Here is a 21,700-nt window from a genome sequence, read left to right on the forward strand (position 1 = left end):
ATGATTTTTTTTTTTTTCCCTGGCCTTTAGCTGCAGCCACACTCACATGACACGAAGGAGGAGTTGTCTTGTTTGCTCGGTTGCTCAAACTTTAACCCTTGGGCAGGTTTCTCCCTGGATTGGGATGTCAGCAAGATACGCAGCCCCACATGTCTTGAGATTGGAAATTGCTGAAAGAACAGTTTTTACGGGAGAAAAAGATATTTAAGGGCATCAACTTCCTTAACCCCTTCCACCTCTCAGCCGAAAGCTGTGAGGTTCACGTGGGGCTGAGCGGGAGCCCCTGGCTGTTCCTGCAGCAGCAGCAGCGATGCTGAACCAGACTCGCTCCCCCTCACCCTCTCCAGTCTCGCTTTTGCCAGCTTCATCGCTTTTATTGAGGGCTATAATCAGGAGGGCCAAGGAACTGCTCCTGTCCTCCCACCCAGCCCCCGGGGGGGTTCCTGGCTGCGCAGATAGACCTTCCCTTGTGCCTCCCCTTCCCATCCCTATTTATCTTGTCCTCCCGCACCTCCTAGATAGGGTCCAGGAGGGAAGGGGACCGGAGGGGACAGACCTGCTGGGAAACACTTGCCCAGGGCTGAAAGGGGTCTGTTGTCCTCCGGCGGAGCCCTCTGGACCTCAGACTCGGTGGGGAGAAGGATACGGTCCTGCGGGGGCACAACCTGTGCTTGCACCTGAGCCTACAAGCGTTCTGCCCGACGTCCCGCTGCACAGATCGGCGGCTTTGCTGACTTGCCTGCCTGCGACTCAACCCTCAGAAAGCCACCAGAACATGGGCACGGGGGCAGGAGGCGTTGAGGACCGAGCGATCCGCTGGCACGGCGAGCACCGCGCTCGCGAGGAGGTCGGCCAGCGCCAGCACTCCCCAGCCGCGGCGTTTAGGGATGGGTTCCCGGTTCCCTTTCGCCCCCGACTTTCCGTTTGCTCTCAGGCGTGGGATTGCACAAGGTGACTTTTGTTGTTTGGGTTTAGACAGCTCAGTGTCCTCCCCAGACACATACACACGGGGGACCGGCTGCTTTCAGAAACAGGGGAAATGCATTACGCATACGGGCAGACGGTGCAGTGCAACCTCCCAGTTTACCTACAGCCCGCGCAAACTCCCCGTGCTGGTGGGCGGCTGCGGGGATGGGTCAGGACATGGTCTCCTTCGTCCCTGTCACACCGGGAAGGGCTACACATCTCCTTCTCTGTACAGTCCAATGCAGCCCCCTTCCCCGTGTCCCCTAAGCCCATGAGGAGACCCGCGTGGCCGAGGGGAGATGAGCCCCCATCACGCTCCCCTACGCCAGGCGTCGCTCTCTGGCACGCTCAGCCTTGAAGAAACCCAAGGGCTTCTGCAATTATCCACCAGTTAGTGCAGGCAGATCGCGTGTGGCCATGCCCGCAGGCCAGCGGTGTTTTTTGCCTCTGCCCAAACATTTATTTTGCCTCATAAAACACATGGAACGGGTGCTGAGCTGCTGGGGGGGTGCAGGGTTCACCTCCACGCCCACATGGAAGAGCCGAGAGGCAGCGCTGCCGTTTTTGAAAGGACAACGTCTCAAACATCCCCAGTTCCACATGGCTGCGATGTGCTCGATGATTCACATAATCAGTGGCTGACAGCATCAATTAACTGGTTTATGGAAGCGTGTGCCTGATTTTTGCTTCCCCAGGCTGCTCTGAAGAGCTGAACCCCGGCAGCGTGCTGCAGCAGGAACTTTATTCTCCATTTTATGTGGTCTCCTCCTTATAAGACACCTTGAAGCAACCATACCCTGGGAGTTATTCTTTATTGTTGCATCCAAAGGCCGGTTCTCCCCCTCACGGGGTCCCATACTGGAAAGACATCAAGAACTGCGATAAAAGACAGGAGGAGAAACCAGGTGCTGGGGCAGCAACTCCCTGGCTGGGATTAGCTGCATTTCTTCCCTCGCACAAACCCTTTGATTTTCCAATAACCTCTCCTAACAGCTGTTGTGATTTCGCAGCGGGAAGCAGGTTTATGGTTCAGTATTTTCTCCTCTCTCAGACAGAAACCAAGGCAGAGCCAGACTTTAGAGGAGAACAAGGATGTTAGCTACCCTCAAAAAAGTAAATAATCTGTGCAGCAACTTCATGCTGCAATGAAATGGCTCATTTGTCCAAAATAGGTTTGAGTAGGAGCAATCGACTGAGCCAGAGGTGTCACTCTAAGGAGAAGAAGGGATGCAGAGCCCCGTCGAACCTGCGGTGCTCCGTCACGCAGGTGGGGTGAGGGGACAGTGACACTGTCCCCCCTGACGCATTTCACATCGGGAGCACTTCTCTTCCCGGCAGTGATGCTCTGCTAACCTCCCTGTGACCCTACGGCGATGAATGCTCAGGAGAAGAAACCCGTACGGCTGGTGGCGGGGACGTTACTGCGGTTCCCGCAGCCAGGCTTGGCAGCATCCCCGCAGGGGACCTGGGTGGCTGGTGAACTTCTGCAAACTCCTTGTTTACCTGAGTTTTGTTTTGTTTTCTGCATGTCTCAGAGCGCCGCTGTCTCCCCAGCTCCATGGGTTTGAGAAAATCATCGTCGATACAAAGTCCATCCTCCCAACCAAAATTGCTACCACGACTCAGAGCTGCAGGTGGGGTGATCCTGAACACTCATTGTCAGGCAATTTTATATGAATTGAATGTATTAAAGTGATGCTTTTATACTTACGCAGTCCTTTGGACCAAATGCGATGGTAGAGTGTGTACTTACTGAGGCTATTTTTTTAATGTGAATATCACTGAAATGGCATCCAGGAGGGATAAAGCAGAGGGGAAGGCTCTCCAGATCAGGTTTCCTGGCAACATTTAAAGGGTTTTAGCATTGTGGGCAAGCAAACCACACAACAGAGCTGCAGGTGAGGCTGCCGCAGCACCCCAGCACCTTGTCTAAGGGAAAGGAAGAAAGTTGCCCAAGTTTGGGCTACACAGCTCTCACCTGTCCAAGGCTGGTGACCCAAGAAAAGTGTCTTGTGGGGGAAAAAGGAAAGGGGGAGCAATGAGGGCTCCCCACTGCACTTGTGCAGCGGTTTTGCTAAAACGAGTGAAAAATAGCAGCAGCAGCAGACTGTGAGCTGACATCAATGCTGCTCCTAATTTCAAGTGTTTCACAACATTGTCATTTTATTTTCCTCCTCTCCCATTTCAGATAATAACTTAATAGGAAACGTCTCTGAGAAAGCTGTTAAACCCCATCAGTAAGAGTCACATCAATGGCCAGCGATTTCTTTGATGCACCAGGCTACGGGCACGGTTATATATTAGAAGACAGAGATGGTTTACAGCCCTAGTGGTGTTTCTAGGGCTAATGATCTGTACCTGTGAAGGATTCAGAGCGGTCCAAAAGCAACCTCCTCCTGCAGGTCCATAAGCAGATGTGGCCTTGGCCCCTCTGACATCACCCTTCTTAGTGACACCAACACAGTGCCATTGCTTTCTCCATTAATAAGAAAACCCAAGGACCCTAAAGAGGCTTGCAGGAGCCCTGGCAATATGCACAGCGCTATGAAAAGAATATATATTCTAACACCCTGGGGAGAGGAGGAGTGACTCAGGGCGACCTCACGGCCCCACATGCCTCCCACGCTTGTCCACTGGCCACCACGTGGTCCATCACACTGCGGTGGCTCCTGGTGTGTTTGCTCCTGCCACCCCACCCCGGTAATAATCTCTGTTCAATATTAACTCGCACGCTAGCTACCACTCCTTATCTCAGCAATGACAGGGTGCTTGGCTTTCATGCATCGGATACTTTCCCCGTGTTTGTGTTACTGTCGTCCCAAGGCACAGCACCCTTCCGCTGCGGCCAGCACCCTGCGCTCCTCTCATCTACGCCGAGAGGGGACGGGTGGCCAAGCGAAGTAGATACGTGGGGATTCAAAAGCTGATGCTCACCATGGTTAACACAAACAGAAGGGGATTTGAGCTGTGACATCTGGCCGTGGTCGCTGGTAGTGTCCTAGCTGTAAAAATGGGACAATACATCTTAGAGCAACTGGGGAAACGACGACCGAATTGATGGGGCATAGAAGGTGATATTAAACTTCATGCAGAACTCCAGAGGAGCAGGGCTGACAAATGAAAACCCCTTCTGTTTGTAAAAACTCCCAGAGAGACAGACAGAGGCACAAAAAGTATTAAACTACAGAGTCCTCCCTGGAGGAGAAGTGATTTTGTCACTGTCTGGTTGGCAGGACTGAATGAGGCCAAGGGGAGAGAAGTCCTGTGTGGACACAGCCCACCGGGTAGAAGACCACCCCCAGGAGACACATGCTCTGCTGCATCTCAGGCTTTTTCTTTAGCTGCTGTATTATAAGCGCAGAGATTTTCCTTTCCTCCCCATGATATGGAAAAAGTCATGTTGTAACATGCAACAGTCTTCCAATAGACAGAGCAAAATGTCCGTCTTATTAAAAAATAAGCTTTTATTCACTGATTGTCCCATCTTTAACAAGTCCCTTCTTATGTTCCTCTCGTCCCACAAATGGGATCACGAGCTGTTTATTTCTGGCTCTTCCTTACAAACCTTGCTCTCAAAATGAGCCTCTTGAAAGGACTAAATGGGAAAGCACCAGATGTACGACTTCCTCAAAGAGCTCCAGCAGCCGGAGGATGACCGAGGGCTGGCACCGCTTTCTGCCTTCCTTCTCACCGAGCCCGAAACCACACAGTGCTTCATGCCCGGGTATTTCTGAGACCTCTGCAGAGCTAAAACACCACACTGCTCCTTTCATCCAGCAATGCTGCTGAATGCTCCTGAAGCGTCGACAGCTGAAACCCATCTCCCTTTCACTCCTCTATAATTTCCGAGCAAGGATGGAAAATTAGAAGCTACAGCCAGCGTTACAGCATAAAACCAATTACAGAAAGCACGGAGGGGCAGTGCTCTGTGCACTCCCCGTGCACTCGGACACCAGCTCCTCCAAGAACAACCTCTCCTGTGCCCGTCTCACGTTGTACCAGAGAAGAACTTCTCTCTTTTCAGACCTCCCAGCTGGTAGCTTGGGCTCACTCGATGAAGCAGCCAGCGCTTTCCAGAAAGCGAAGTGGCATTGCCACATTCGCAGTGACCTCAATTTCTGCCGAGCCACTTCCAAATCAGAAGTCAAGCCAGGAAAAAACAAAAATCATGACACGGCCCTGAAGACATCAGCTTTAAACACGCAACATACAGCCCTTTCTACCATAATCCCCTTAACTCCAAACCCACCCTATCTCATGAGGACACATGTTAAGAACAGCCCGGTGGGTGCAATCCATTTTAGAGCCAGAATCTCTGCTCGGCCAGACCCAGCACTCAGAGCAGCATCTGTGCCCAAGGGCAAACTTTGTCCCATCGCTTCTGTCTCCGGTGCTTGGGCTCCGGTTGTTTTTTCCAGGCACATCCTGTGCATGGACTAAGGGCAGGGATGAAGCTGTTTGGCTCGTGATTCATTTGTCATCGCCGACTCCCTATCAGCGGGTCCCGAGCATGTTTGGGCACAGTCCCTCCCGAAAATCCAAGCAGGTATGGCTGGATGCTTCTCACTCAACCTCACCGGGAGGATTTTTCTAGAGCAACTAAAGCCAGGTGTTTGGCTGGTTAGATGAACACTTGCTTCATGAAACGGGCTTTATTGAAAAGGAGTATCTTTTTCTAACCTCTTTAATTCCTTCTGTGGTGCAGAGACAGCTATGGATCAATGAAAGTGTCTTCATCAGTCGCCCTGGATGGTTTTTGCTGGATGGAGAATTGAAATGCTGAATCCTTCCTCTGCCGGTCCTTTCCATGGTGGGGGGTAAAACATTTCCTAATTTCCATCAGATTACATGATGTTTAACCCCAGAGGACACAGTCTCCCAGCAGACTAAATCACAGCCTCATAAATCAGTCTGGAAATTTGCCCTGCTTCATCCCAAATTTTCCATAGTTCAGCTTCTCTGATGACTCCAATTGCCCTGCTCCTCCTCCGCCCCCCACCTCTGGGGTGTTTATACCAATCAGATGCACTTGTACATACATTAAAAATAACCCAAAATTAAAAAAAAAAAAAGTTTTTATTTACAAGTTGAGTCTTGTACTGTTGGAATTAGACTCTAATTAGGTCAGTCATGTTCCCCTGGTAGGGTAAGAATGATAATGCTGGAAAAAAGATGATTTCTAGAGACCCAAAAATAACTCATCCTGCTGTTTTGTAAGAAAGATGCGTTTGCTTCACCCTGCGCTGAGGACATTTGCAGTCGAGGCCACTCGGGCACGCCGATACCAGTCACACACACTGCAGCTTGGTCCCACAGGCAAAGCTGGCCCGTGCCTCAGTTTCATCCTACCAAAGGAGGGATATTAATCCTTCCCGATTTGACAGGGCTTTGGTGAGGTCAGCTGTGTTTGTAAGGCATTTTATCACTCTTGGCATGAGGCCCCAGGCTATATTACACATGCTTTTTTTTTCAGACTTGCCTTTTAGCCTTATCTGCACCGACTGTTTAGTGCACAAAGTGCAAGCACTTGCATGAACTCAGATTATCAAGGCTCAGGGTGAAGAACAAGCCCATGGCTTCACCACTGCGTGCACTGTTGCTTTGCTTGGGTGCATATCCGAACCGGTTCAGCACGAATGGTGCACTAAACCCTCTAGAAGTTGCACAATGCAGGGAAGTACCTCTGGATGACATCGCGGGTGTTGGTCGCCTCTTCCTCTGACATGTCGTCACCATCACGCACCGACAGTTTCCTCGTTTCTCCATCTACCGGTGCAGATTCTCCGATTCTGCAAATGACTTTACCGGTCAAATTGAGAAATTTGCCTTGTAAAACCTCGCAGACTGACTTCACAAGTCAGACACATCTGACTTAGGATTATCCTAACTCGTTAATGAAGGGTGATAAACATGCCAATTGCCTACTTAATGAAGGTCTCTACCGGCCTGGGAAGTCACCTTGGCTTAGAGGGACATGCCCTGTATTTCCAAGGAAACAAGACAGCAAAGCAAAAGGACCCGGCTCTTGGGGCACAGTGGAAATGAAGAAAAACTCCACAAACACATGCGTTCAGATAAAGTTCCTTTTGATTTTGTGGGAAACGCAGGTTTGAAATGAAAATAATTGACGAGGCAAGAGGAGGAGAGAAAAAAAAATAAAAAGAAGAGGCAGGCTTTAAAAAAAAATGAAAATAAAAGGAGCGAGGAGAAAAAATAAATAACCCTGGAGCAAAAACGCAGAGGGAAGAAGAGGAAACAAATGAGACAAATAGCAGGAAAAGGGTCAGTAATGAAAGCCCAGATTACTTGATTCAAGCCATTGCTTGTGCTGTTCAGGGCAGGGCGGGAAGCCAATCTGTTTTCTCTGGTATTGTTTAGGCTACAAATGCCACGGCAGATTTCCCATCCACTCCCGTGTTTATGTTCGTGCTCCAATCCTAACCACAAAAACATGTGTGGAGGAAATACGGCCTGAGAAGAGTAAGGGCTGGAAGTGGGAGGATGATACACTCCGGAGCCAAAGGACCTCAAAAAAGCGCTTCTGCATCTTATGGCAATTTTGCAGAATAACGTCTCGTTTACTAAATGCTACGGCATGAGGATTTTCATCTTCAAAATGGGTACATTGATACCTCTGGGTTATTACAAGCTACCAGCCACAGAGGGCTGCCTGTATTTATACAACACTGCATTATTTATAATATCCCTTTCAGGAGCAGGAAAATACGAGTGCTTTCCTTAGCAGTTTGACTCCCCCCCCACGGAAAACATTGATTTCTCACCCTCATTTCTCCCACCAAAGCTGTAGCCGACCTGACTGTGTTTAGTTTACTTCTCTAGGCCAGATGCTCAGCTGGTGAAAAGCACCAATAACCACCCTGGAACAACAGAGCTGTCCCAGTTTCCACCAGCTGGGATCTGGTCCGGCCTCCCCAACATCGGCACGTTTGTGGGAACCGATTAACGGCTGCTACAATGCTGCAGCGGAGGACAAATATTATTTGCAAGGCGATGGAGGTGTACAAAATGGTGGCCCCATGGGTTTCCATTTCTGAATAGGTTTTGACTCTCCTCTATTAAGAATCTGGAAGAAGTTTATCACCGCAAAATAACAAAATATTTAAGGCTGATCAAATTTGGGGTGGAAAGTATTTGAAAGTGTCATTTTAGCTAAAAAGCAGCAGGGGATTATAAGATTTTACAGTCCAGAACTAACAGGGAAGAATTTCAGCCTGTGTTAAGTTTTCACCGACCTGAGCTGTTAACCCATGAGCACGCTGGCAAGGCACCCAGAAACTTCTTCAAGCCAAAAATAACAGAAGAGGCTGGAAATTTTTTTTTCCCCTCCCCCAAATAAATGTACCAAGGACACACGTGTTTCAAAAAGGGTTCTTTTAATCAGAAGCAAGTTTGCAAAAGAAGAAGTAACTTTCTCATATAAAATAGTGGAGTGGTGAAGGTGAGGCTAACAAGAGGTGTGGAACAAAAATTCAGGGCAAATCCCCAAGGAGACACTGAAGTAAAAGCAACGATCCAATAACCGTAGTACACCAAAGGGTAACTCAAACACAACTGTGTAAGGTGGTCCTACCCCTAAACTGACAGCAGATACCAAATCAGAGGACGGACTCCATCCGAAGAGTGTCAAAGTGACCGGCTACAAACTCACCGTAATACCACGTCCTCGCATCTTTCTGCTACCCGAGAGCTCCCACTGCACCGTGACAGGTCCCAGCGCTGCCCAGGAGCTTAACGACATCAAGGGGGGAGCGCTGGTGGCCCTCCCACCTGCAGAATGCCCCCACGTTGCGTTAGCAGAAAGGTTTCATCCCCAGATCTAGGGAATCGGACATAAATGGGAAAACACTTTGACATAAAGCTCTGTAACCCCATTCCTGTCTCTATAACCAGCAATTCAAGCCCCAGAAAGTGCACAGTGATCAAACAGCATCAAAATAATGAATTTCCTGCCAAATCTTGAGGCTCCGGGGCCGTTTAAATGGGCAGGTGGCAGCTTTGAGAAGACAAAATTCTGAGTCAGAGCCTGAATCTCAAGTCGCAAGGGTATTTCACCCCGTGTTCAAACATCTCTCACCTGTCCCATGTGTCGTGTATGTGCTTATCGGTTGTGGCTCTCTACTACCGAGGGCGACAAAATTTACACCCTGACAAAGCGCAAGCCAACTTTATTTGTCTGGGAGGGCTGGGGCTGGAGATGTGAGGGAGAAGAAACCAAATACAGAAATACGAAGAACCGAAAACTTGTCAGGTGGAGCCATTTAAAGCCCATGCCCAGCCCAACACGTTCAGTCTTGGGGTGAATGTGCTCCTAATTCAAGGGTGGCTTTCTGTAAGGAGGTTTCAATGGATACTGTACAACCACAGCCTCATGCGTGTGACTTTGTGTAAACACCACAGCAACATACCGCTCCCCATATGACCTCTAGTAACGCTATGATGATGTACGGACTCCACACATGCTGGCAAAAACCTATAGAAACAACCTAAGAAATGTGACTGAACTAGCAGGAACTCCAGGTTGAATGAAGCTGTTTGCAGTACAACTTGCCCATCTAGCAACTGTTCTGTGATGGCTTTTCCTCTCCAAATATAACCCCTCATTGCATGTGCCCTTCTGGCTCCTATTGATAAAGGAGATCACTAAAGATAGGAGGTCTTGGGATCATATTCAGTCTTACACGCCACAGGTTCCTAGGACTTCAAGATTTCTAACAGCCCTGTCAAAGGTTATCTTTCCTGTGGGGTTTTGTTTGTGGTTTTTTTTTTTTTTTTTTAAGTTTTCTGATAAATTCCTTTTCTAAGAGAATTTTTCTGAAACAAGTTGCCCTGCTTATCTGAAAACAGCAAGTGGGAGAAGACACTAGTGCTCTGTATGTATAAACAGCTCGCTCTCCTCCCTTTTTGGAGAGCAGATTGGATAATCTTTGGATGACCCAATAGATTTCTTGAGGGAAGCAATGACAAGGATAATAAATGTATCCCCATGTCAAGACAGACTTGGATATTTATTCTAAACAATTGCTACCGCAGCTTCTGGCAGAGACCCGGGTATAACAGGAAAAATGAGATCTTGGCCCATCTACAAAGCATCACTGGTTTTAACACTCAAAACGAAGAGGAAAAAAAAATCCTTTGGGGTAATGGATTAGTTTCTTTTTCTGTCTTTTTTCTTCCATCCAGTAATGCCAACTGCTTCCAAAAGTGGGATCGCTGGTCGCAGCGTGATTCCTTTAGTAAATGCTGATGAAACCCCTTCGCTCTGTGCTCTCACTTCTCCCTGCCCTCCCCACGAAGGGGTTTCACACGGGTGACTCCCAGGGTGGGGAAAAAAAGAGACTGTCACTGGTGAAAGTCAAACAGTGCCCTCTCCTGTCCCATCTCACCACTGCTGCTCGCGCCCCAGCAGCACTGGTCCTGCGCCAACATCCGAGCATTAAAAGATGGGAACGGAAAATACTCCACCCAAGGGTGCGGGCGATGGTGGGGGACACGCCATGCGTGATACGGACTTTTGGGGGGATAAAATGCTCCACTTCGAATGGGCTGGAGCAATGCAGCTCCTTCACTTACGTGCACCGTTGCACGGGATTTATGACAGGGACAACCTGAGGTTCGGTGCCTTTGGGAGTGCCGGGAGCATCGCTGATGGTGGTGGCTGGTGTCACCTCAGCCCTGGGAGGGGGGTGAAGTCTTGGGCACTTTTTTTGCTGCAGGAAATTGGATATTTCCATGGCTATTGCATGAAAAATGAGCTCCTATTAAACTGTTCCCTGAAATGTCTCCCTTGGTCATTTCATAACGCTGCTTTTATTTTTTAGTAACAGCCACCAAGAGACCTGAGAAACATGGGAAAGTAAATAAATAAATACAAATAAAATATCCTAAGAAGGTGTTTTAAAACAAGCCTTCATTTTTCAAGACTGTTCTAAACAGGAAGATGGAAACAGAAGTGGATTTGATGGGTGAAGTTATTGTAACATGACAACTAATGTTTAAAAGTTGTATTTCAAGGCTGCGATTCCCAAAGATTACAGCTATGAAATACAGCTTTCTTGCTAACTGACAGAGTGCTTCCTTCCAGATAGAACAATTTACCTGATACCTGAGCTAAATAAAACCTACCCATTAACCATATTTTACGAGTACAGCGTGTTAACAAGAAGGCACAGGCATCATGCATGTAGCTATACAGGATCCTGGGCAGCAGAACACACATCCTACGCTCCTCTTAGGGGTAAGCAGGGCAGTGCACTTCCACGCTCTGCAATTGCCTGAGTAAAATAAACCCACATGTAAGAAAAGCCAACTCCTAAACAAAACATAACCAAGGATGACAATAGTGTGGGCTGGAATGGAACAGAAATACCTCTGTTCGGATCAACAGGTCCTAAAGGAATCACACCCAACCTGTTGTTTCAGCAGCAGTCAGAAGAAAAGGGCCATACAGCCAACTCAGCAGGTCCTCAGCAAGCTCAGGCTTTTTGGTTGCAGATGGTTCTGAGAAAAAAGGAATAGCCTCTTCTCCTCGCTTTGTATAGATCGTGCTGCTCCCCATGTTGTTCTTCAGTGGAGCAGTGGCCACAAAGTCCATTTCCATTAGTCCCCAAGGTTTCCTCGCTTTTTTGTTCAGTGTGGTATCAGATCAGCCCCAGGAAGTAACTGCACCTTACACCAATTCAGATCTGGCAATATTCAGGAGATATGGAGCTACTCGCACTCTGCTCTCCTTTGGAGCAAACTCTTCGGTGTTGGATCTACTTTCTACTAATCTATATCCCTAAGTCCTTAGTGGTCCTTGAAAGGCTCCTCCTGTAGCACTACCTCTCATACCTGTTGGATAAGCGTCATTAAAATTCCAATAGCAATTGCATTGCTATGTCACATGTATATAAAACAAGGTGTTTAAGATACATAATCTGATGCAGGAAATAACAAAGGAGAAAGAAAACAGATCAGAAAGTCACGTAGATAATTTTGTCTAAGAAACAAAAAACGCAGGCTGAAAACAAATTTTTCTCAGTTCAGTAATTAAAGCAAAGTCCATATGGCTTAATAGAACAGTCAAAGTGCACAGAAGGCAGTGGGGTTTTTGTTTGCTTTGCATTTCTCTTCGCAGTAAGCTCCACATCATCCTCTTTGGAGCCCCTTCTCCATCCCACGCACATCCTATCCAGGTGCAGAGAGGGGGATGGTTCACAGGGTTTTGGCTCAAGCCCGAGTCTTTGCATCTCCCTTGCCATCTAATGAGCTGTGGATCATTATCCCAAACTCAAAAGCCCTTAAACACACCCACTGGAGTTTTTGGTTTTGAACTTTTTCTTTCTGGAGCCTTTGGAGAGGAACAGCAATCCAGTGCCAAAGCTATCCAGAATCTGTATGCACCAAGAGCAGCAGCGCTCAGAGGCAGTGCCAAAGAGTAAAAGCAGTTCTGAGATCGTTTGCCCTGTCCAAGGGGCACTGAAAGGGCTGAGCTTGCCCTCGGACCTCAACTCTTCACGTGAGGTGCCACCAGGCTACTTCTAACCAGCGCCCGCGGGCAGGAACAGGCAGCCACCACAATCAACGCCAGGTTGGTTTCAACAACCTGCCCTGAAGCCATCACCCCCCAGTGCCACAGCTGTCCTGCATCCCCCCAGCGGGGACAGGGACAGTTTGCAATAGTAACACACGTGCCCTGACGGGACGTCAGCGAGCAGCGGGATGCCAAGTCTCCTGGCTGACCTACGTCCACCCGGGAGGACGTGCCAGACACCGGAGTGGCAAGGACTCGCCTGCTTCCAAATTCACCTTTGAAACTCTTGCAGTGAAAAGTCTGGTGATCCAGGACTCTTGCTAGGTCCGAGAGCTGGACTTGGATTCTTTAAACCCCTGACAACTTCCTTGCGAGTAAACAACTTGCTGCTAAACATGACAGACTCGGGAAAAGGATAGAAAAGAAGAAAATAAAAAGGGGGCTATACAAAAGGATGGAAAATAAACTAAAAATCCCCTCTCTTCTTTCCAAAGGCTATAGCTTCAAGTGCACAAAGCAGACTGTAAACGTGCACAAGGTAATTCATGACCCTAATGCTTGAAAAACCTGGTTAGCTTTATTTGGAGACACTTTGTTGCTTCTCCCAGATACAAAGCTGAAGAATCAATAAAAGGCACCTGTGGACACCAAAACTCACCCAGTCTGCGTGATGTGTCTTTGTACTAAAAAAATAAAATCAAACAAACCCAGCTACCGTGTACTTTTTTACAGACCAGTAAGCAGCACTGCAGAGTCTGGGCGAGAAAGGATGCTCAACTTCAATTGACAGGGCAGGATAACTTTGATGATCAAAACCCTCATCAATTAGTAGACTCTCTAGCTTGTCACTGCAATCTTAATTGAAAGACTCCTCTGGCTTGCTGGGTTGTGTCCTTTGACTTTTAAAAAATGACCGATTCAAATGGCACATGCAGTCCACGAGGGAGGATTAGAGCCACGCCAAAAATAAACTGACCTTGCATCTGAATTCTTCCCACTTGCTTCAACCTCCGCTGCCTATAGTGCTTTTTTTGAGCCATCTCCTCTTCCAAAGGCCCTGGAGTTGGAATATTTAAAAAAATGCAGCAGGTCCCATTTGAACAAGAAAGGAAAGCAGGTCAGTAATTCAGTATAAATACACCAGTAGCGAGCCTAGAGCAGGCACGGTGACGCATCTGAGCCTAACTTGATCAGCCAGTGCTCCTAATGTGGGGAGCAGCAATGAGGAGAGGAGAGAGGAGGTGTCTGCTTTTCACATAAAAATTTGTCCCTTTTTCTATGTTTTCCTACTTGACCTTGATGACAGGGAAAAGTTGAAAAGGGGGGAAAAAAAAAAAAGAGTAGAGACAAAGGAAGAAAAAGGAGCCTGGGAGGTTTTATGTTTTCTCTTCAAATCACATCACAAAGTCACTCATTGCATCTAGGGAATTCACCTCCTTGTTTGGGAACGGGGGGACAGAAGGAGGGGAGAGAAAGAAAGAGGGAAGAGAAGGGCATGGGAGCTGCTTCCTGAAGCAGTGTTACAAAAAGCGGTTAAAAAACCCCTACTATTCACAAGTGGTTAAAATCATCACTTTTCAGAATTCCTTTTTTTTTTCTTTTTTTTTTTAAACAAAGGTTCAGCTAGTTCAGCTCCATATTTTTAGAGTTGATTGTCTTCAGAAAAAAAAAAAAACAACAAAAAACCAAAAACAACCCAGCCTCATCCGTGTTCCCATCCATTTCTACCCTGATAGAGAAGTTACCCACAGTTCACCGCACCGGTCACGCACACACAGTCACTGCGACGGGTCTCCCCCGAGTGCCGCCGGCGGTTCGGCTGGATCCTCCAGCCCCGTCTCAGACGAAGGAGGAGAACCCTGTCACTGGAGTCCGGGAGCCGGGCGCGGGCTGTCCCGTTGGGGTGTACACCCCTCCTGAGCTCTGTGTCGTGATGACAGTCTGGAAATAGGGTTCTGTCTCGCTGGCGGCGCATTCCTCGTATCTGTAGGATGCCGGGTGCTTCACCCCTTTCTGCTGCCGCTTCCAGGAGTTGTAGTACGTGGGGTCGCTCATGTAATGGTTCACAAAGGAGTGCTTTGGCAACTCGTCTTCGTAATCTGAGTCAGTGGCCTGGAGCGTCAGGAAAAAAATAAAATAAAATAAAATCAAAAAATCAGCAACTAGCATCTCTGATTTAGCCTGTTCCACTCTAAAAGAAATTAGAGACAAGTTTAATATCGCCAGCTGACAAAAGCTGTAACTTTAGGGTAGGATGGTTTGTAGCCCAAAGTGTAATACACGCTGGACTGGAGAAAAGCGCTGTGCTCTGGTTTAGCCAGGCTTTGCTGCTAGAGGGAGAGTCCCCTGACGAATGCTGGTGATAAGAGATGCAGAGAAACCCCTTCTAATTCACTGCAGAACGAGGCAGTGGGAGCTAGGAGTTCCTGTTTTGACAGAAGATGCCGGGAAATGTAGAGACGTCATAGAGAAACCAACACCTTTCATTCGCATAATCAACAAGACTGCAATTACCATCGAGAATATCCCTTCTTCCGATGCAAGGACAGAAAGAATGTCTTCCCTGCAAACACGCTGAAGTTAGCCAGACGTGCTGTTGTTTGTGGTGGTCAGACCAGGCCACCTGCATAGTACTCTGAGTTTGGCTTGCAAGCCCCATTAAGTATTGAAAATTAGTTATAGCGCTGAAAGGGAATTAAGCGAAATCACAGGGTTTTTTTCAGGCAAACAACTCTATCTGTACGTTCCAACTGATTATTGGTGGTACAAGGCGCACAACCAGCGGCGACAGAAGAAAGAGAATGCAAGATCTGGAAAAGAAGAACTGCCAGGCAGGAAGGGTTGCTTTCTTGGGACGGCTCAGGCACAGCCCTGTGTTCAGAGCGGATCTTACCCCTGAAACATTTATGCATGGTGGCTGGATAGCTTCAAAGCTCATATCAATATCGAGTGGGAGCTCTATTGAGATGTAACCAGATAAGCTTTGTGCATCTGTCTCTCCTCTGCAGTACTGTGCCGTGATACAGCTGGAGGAATCACAGGGGGCTCGTACATCTCCTCTGAGTACAGAGACCACGGCAAAGCCTTGGCCACGGTATCCAAGCGCACATTTTCCTTCTGTTCCCACTAATGTTCCCACCAATAATAGCCACATCCCATACAGCATACAAACATTTACCCAGTCATTTCCATATCTCATGCCTTCCCTCAAAATCTCTGGGTTGAGCATGCAAAAGCTTTTATTCCTTTTCTTCCCCCCGATAATCTGCATAGTCAATTCTAAAGGCAATTAAATATCAAAGTAGTAGCTGCCTAAGACATACAAGAGAGAGACAGGTAAGCGCAGCTCCTAACTGTTAGTTGCTGCAATTAGTTTCAAAAGGTTGGTATCGTTCTGATCTATGACACCACACAGCACACACACATCCTTCTCGATCCTGCCTGCCACACAACTGGTCTCTCCTCCTCTAAAGCTCCTTTTTAATGGTCTCTGAAGAACAATCCTCAAATGCCTTGCGAACCATCATTTGAAAAGGGCACTGCATCCATCATCCCACTTCTTTGCTTAGATAGCTGCTTCGATACTATCTCCTGTCCATTTTCCAGCATAGATGGTGATGGACAGAGCTGAGAAATTTTTTCCCAGAGTTTTCCAAAAGTCTGAGCAAAGCAGCTCTTACAGCTTTGCAAAATTTCCCTTCCACTATTACCCATGCTTTGGCTCTCGCAGAATTATGTACTGCTTGATTATTTTAAGAATGCAAAGCTTCAGGTGCCTTGACATGTAATTAATATTACAACAAAACCCTACCAGCATTTAATAATTATTCCAGAAGGAATTCAGCAAGTCTATCTCCTACAAAAACGCTCCTTTGTACCAGCTGCCAGCCTCGGGAAGCCAACACCCGACTCCCTCCAAAGACTCTCTTGAACAGGTGGTTTTTGCGGCATGCCTGGAATATCCCCAGATTTGGACCACTTCACAGCCAGTGGGTGCAGAGAGCAGCTCCAGAGTCTTGGCATCGCTGCCGGGAACATCCTGCCAGCACTGCCCTGTCTATTTTTGTGAGGGGCTCCAACAAGAGTGCCTCTGATGACTGCAGATGTGGCAGGATGGCAGAGCACGGCAGCAACAGCTCGGGCAGGCTGGTCCTCAGCTGCAGATGGAACCAGCTTTACCTGCAGACCAAAAGATCCCCGAATCCTGATTTTCTCTGTTTTTATCAAGAATTAAGGGTTGCGTTTGGCACCAGCCTCCATCTCCAAACATTCTGCTGCAGCTCCATAGTCTAATGTTAAGGTAAAAAGCGCTTGGGAAGCTGGAGGATGATGTGGGCATCCAGAAGAAAAGTTTCTACATCCTGAGCAGAGGCAGGTGGTTACGGATCACTCACCAGAAGCAGGACCTGAAGATGTGAACTCCTCTAGCTATCGTGGATGCGCTCCCTCCACCAAAGGCACAACGCTACCACTGCCCTTGCCTTGTCTTCTGACTCCTTCCCCAATCCACCATCACTCTTACTGACTCGCACACGCTCAGCCATCCCCCAAAGAAACAAGCCCCTGCTGAAAAGATGGATCACAGCTGAGTTGAGGTGTCATAAGCGTAAGGAGAAAAAAACCCCACAAACTTCTAGTGGCTCCTTACTGGTCTTCCTGATGTCCCCACAGACATACAGAAACATAAAGACAAGTAAAAGGCTGGAAGCTCTAAGAAGAAATGTTGAGAAGCAGCTGTATCCAGAAGACTGACACACGACTTGATAGGTATAATAATACTGATGCAGCCACTTGATTTCTGTCCATCGCTAGCAGAAAAATACTTACCCACAAAACTAATATAACTTCTGTACCTAAGCCAAGTTCTTTCAAGATTGCCAGAAGTCAACATAATAAAGAGGAGAAACACCAGGAACACTTTTAGATGGGCTGCTGCCATTTGAAATACAGCGTCACTTGGACTTGCCATGAACAGAAAGAGGGAATTTGAAACAAAACCACCTGCTAATAATCTGTCCACTAATTAGTCCATTATACCAACTGAAAGAGAGTACTAATTTGGTGTAAATAAGGCCAGTGCCTTTCAGAAGTGACTTTCATGAAACACATCCAGAGCTGTGCTAACTTCAGCCTTTCACCATCATTAGCACTAAATGCTGGAAAGGAGAACCTACTTGTTAGTGTCCATACAATGTGTTTTCTTTGTGTTTCCTTCAGAACAGGTAGGAATGGAATATTTCGTCCATGTTTCTAAAGTATCTTCTAAGGTCTGCTCCAAATGAGGTACTAATAACCACCCTTACCAGCAAGGAATTCTCGGAATTGCCATCCCCCATCCCTCTCTGCCCTGATGAAAATCAAGGAGTAGCAAGATAAACACCTGTTTTGCATGACAATACAGACAGCTTATACTAGAGGATTACTTTTTAGTGGTTTTTAAACTATTGAGTAAATAGAAATGCTGCAGGGCTTTTTGCTTTGTTTTCGGTTTTCTCCCTTCCCTGCGACTGTGGCTTTGTTACCTTGGAAACCTCCATAGGCTGGAGCACGATTGGGTGTGCGGTGACATTACAGACTGTCAACCAAAGGTGCATGGATGCCTATGAAACAACAAATACAGGAAATGAGAGGCTATCTAAGTATTTTATTGATAGCACGAAATGCACAAGTGCTGTTCAGAGGCAAGTCAGCGGCCAGGGTTGGCTAGCTTAGTCAATGGGAAATTTGAAAATAGTCCCAATTATCTTTTTTTTTTTAAAGTGACTGCACAAGAAACAACCTTGTGAGATTATTTCTAAAAATGTAGATAGCGGCAGTTTCTTTTGGTTGACATGAAACGAATATGCTGTAAAACAGACAAGGTAACCTAGTAGGCAAACAGATTTCTCCAGACACAGGAATACTTGGTTATTTCATGTGTCACCTGCAGCTGGTTTCCACACGGTGCCCAACTTGTCATAATCCTGGAGAACTTTACTGGAAACAAGTTAAGCCATATTCCCTATTAAGTGGAAAATTATTATAACTTCCGACAGAGCTGAGAAAGCAAAAGTCAGGCAGACTGCAGAGGGCAGACGGAAAAACCAGAGCATCGCCAGCGTTCGGGGCTGACTGATAATGTGCGCAATCTGTGAGAATATTATCTCCTGAAAACTGGTTTGGGGAGACCACAAGGACACGTGAGAACAAACAAACACAGACCACCCTCCCCTCCCGTAAAACTGCTCTTCCATGGCTGGACGACATCGCAGATATAGCCTCAAATTTCTGTACATGGTGAACACCAAATTTCTTCAGATTATCTGTCTCGAGCCTCGTCCACTTGACTCATTATCTAAAAGCCTATTATTATTAATCATTTAGAAATTACACTCTTAGCACTCTCTTGCTCCATACCTGTCAATTAAACTACTTTAACCTCATTAACAGTATTGGTGCTTGGCTTTCATGACATGGCGTAAGTTAACCACTTGATTTATGAATATTAAGAGTACTACTTGGTCTGCTTGATTTTCTCTTTGTTTCTCTCTTGCTTTCCTCATCAGGAGGGAGCTCGGAGGAAGGCTCCCAGGCAGCTGTGTTGTAAGTGCAGTCAGTCAGCCCGAGAGTTTCTCGCAGACTTCTTCATGTTCACTAAACCCCACGAGACTCGAAGCCAGTGAGCTTCCTTCTTTTCCATATAAAATCTTGACACCTCAGGCAACAGGGCTAAGACTTAGCAGCAAGAAGGTGGCATGTGGGTTGAAAACAAAAGCAGAGTGTTTGGTCCTGCCTGCCCTTACGTGCATCATATTAAGTGGAATTTGAGATCCACGCAAAGATGTATTAGAGCAAAACAGCAGCAGGACCCCCTTTGCTGGAGAGGACCAAATCTTTTAGAGCTCTTATATAAAAATATATCTTTACCTCTTCCTATAATGGGAAACATTTCTGCCTACTAAAAAAGATGGAAATTCTTGGAAAACAGAGCTTGTCTGTTAAGATCTCCTTTGAGAATAGAAGCAAAAAGAACAGAAAAGACACGCAGGAAGAGCTAATAGGTACACAAACACCTGAAAAGAGAGTGGTCAAACATCTATACCCACCTCTGCCCCAACCCACCCGCACCTCCTGTCTGAATCAGCCAACGTAAACAGCATTTTCAGGCTGATCAAAAGGCAGCATCTCCTATTGCTACCTCTACTGGGAGCGTATTAACATTTCATGCCTAAAAGCACTCCCCACCACAAAAAAAGCCAAGCATCAAAGACATCATACAGAAGGGCTGCATATCTAAGCCCCAAGGAAAAACAGGAGGCACATTTTGTTCACATACTCAACATGCACACACAGATTCACAAAAACACTAGAATCTCAATTGAGACCTTCAGGCTTGTCTGCAATACACAGTAAATAAATAATATTAATAATAGCCTGAGAAAAAGAAACAAAAATCACTTTCTTCTCTGTTGTACAAACAGTGCATAGAGAAGGCAGTAATGACACCCTGCAAGTAGACTTTTGCGCGTTACCAGGAAATACCACATGGGGCATTGAAATTAATGTCAAAAGGTGCCAGTGCTAAATTCATGATCATGCTCAGCACACTGTTTTAATGACAGGTTTAATGCTGGGTTGTTACAGTGACATGACCAAAGCACTATGGGTTTAATCTGGAGGGTAACGCTTGTGCATTGCATAGACAGCAGCTTGAGCTACACCGAGGAAAACTGCCTGTACCATGGGTCGGCCACAGGGCAGCACAAAGCAGCAGGCTGTCCGTGGTAATTAACAGGAGGTGAGAGCTAGATAGCCAGGAAAAGCAGCTGTAGCTGCAGGTGCAGAAAAGCTACAGATGAAAACTGTCATCTTCCTTCACTACTTGCTGCTCTTGATTTATTCTTGCTAGAAGGGTCAGGTTTGGAGTGGTTTGGCCCACTGCTCGCTTCTTGTGCTGTCAGTTCAGATTTGTCAGGATCTCTGCTGACAACACACGATTTTAGAGACAGGTTTACCTTTCTATCCCTTGAAGTCTGTCTATTCAACCCTGGCCACCGCTGGACTTCTACAGACCACAAGCACTTTCTTTCTTCTTAAAGGGGATACAAGACACAAGATGGAGCACTGCCAGATGGATAATGCCCGCACACACCCACATTCCTCGGAGAACAGAGTCTAAAGGCAACCCGAGCAGAAGGCTCCTCTTGAGTTAGTCTAAGGCTGCAGGCTGGGGTGTTCAGAAACCTGAACGCTAGGCTCTCACAGCCGTAGCCATGTGCTCCCTGGCAGGTTACTCACTCCCCACTTACTCCCTCTGTAACAGAGGCAGCAGTTCTCACCACCCAAAACCACTCGTCCGAATCCTGGTGTTTGCTGTCGCTGCCTAAAAAAGGCACCGTGAAAACTTCAAACCACATCTCATACTTCAGCCAGTGCAACAATCCAAAGTGTGTCCCACCTTCAACCTCGTCCAGACGGTAGCTGCAGCCAGCTGGTTATTTTGCAGCATATATACGTTTTCCCAAAAGTGCTCCAAGTTTACAGCCCACAGGCAGAAGGGGACATGCAGCCCCTTCCAGAGAGGTCAGCACACACTGGCTGACTGATTGCACTTGTCTTTCTATGTAACACTGGAAACTGTGACTATCTGCCAACGCCAGGTCTGGAATCTGCCCTGGCTGGGTCCTGCTTGTCACTCTTTCCTTTGACATTTTAATTTTAAGGTGTGATGTGAACAGCCCGGTGAATTGGACATTTTAAAGTCCCCAAGACAGACGGTGACCACACAGTATAATGCAGGTATGGGGTTGGGACTTCGAAGACTTGCCAGGATTCAGCGGGGAAATGAACGTCTGCAGTGACTGGGCAACCTTTGGCAAGGCAAAGGGAAACCCTTACCTCTGACTCCGAAACTTCTAAGGGCTTCTCGTTCAGGCCCAAGCCCTCGGTCAGCACAGCTCCGTTGTACTTGTTGCAGATGTCCTCATCGGAGTAGTGCAGCCCCCCTGGGCTTGGGCGAGGAGGAGACCTAGGAAATGTAAAGGGTGAGTGAATGGGATGTTGTCATTTCTCTGAAATGACACAATTAAATCATGCTTAGAAGCCAGGATCACAGCCTGGGGCAGCGACTTGGGCATTAAAGTCCTCCCTAGGTCCTTCAGACAACAGTCTCATCCTTCTGCCTATTTAACAGTTGCTTGAAGCTAGATAAAAAGCCATTTC

General features: G+C 47.2%; 1 protein-coding gene across 2 annotated transcripts in view; it reads right to left on the bottom strand.

The window, feature by feature from the left end:
* Positions 1-10,036: 10,036 nt before the first annotated feature.
* The window catches only part of SDK1 (sidekick cell adhesion molecule 1), a 417,916-nt gene continuing 406,252 nt past the window's right edge, over positions 10,037-21,700 (bottom strand). For both annotated transcript variants that reach the window (XM_075058380.1, XM_075058379.1), the window contains 2 exons: positions 21,377-21,506; positions 10,037-14,611 (listed from right to left, as the gene is read on the bottom strand). In XM_075058380.1, the coding sequence (XP_074914481.1) occupies positions 14,339-14,611; positions 21,377-21,506 (403 nt within the window). In that variant the 3' untranslated portion in view covers positions 10,037-14,338. The remainder of the gene's footprint in view (positions 14,612-21,376; positions 21,507-21,700) is intronic.

The sequence above is a fragment of the Buteo buteo genome, chromosome 27 (assembly GCF_964188355.1).
Source record: "Buteo buteo chromosome 27, bButBut1.hap1.1, whole genome shotgun sequence".
In the NCBI taxonomy this organism is placed as follows: Eukaryota; Metazoa; Chordata; class Aves; order Accipitriformes; family Accipitridae; genus Buteo; species Buteo buteo.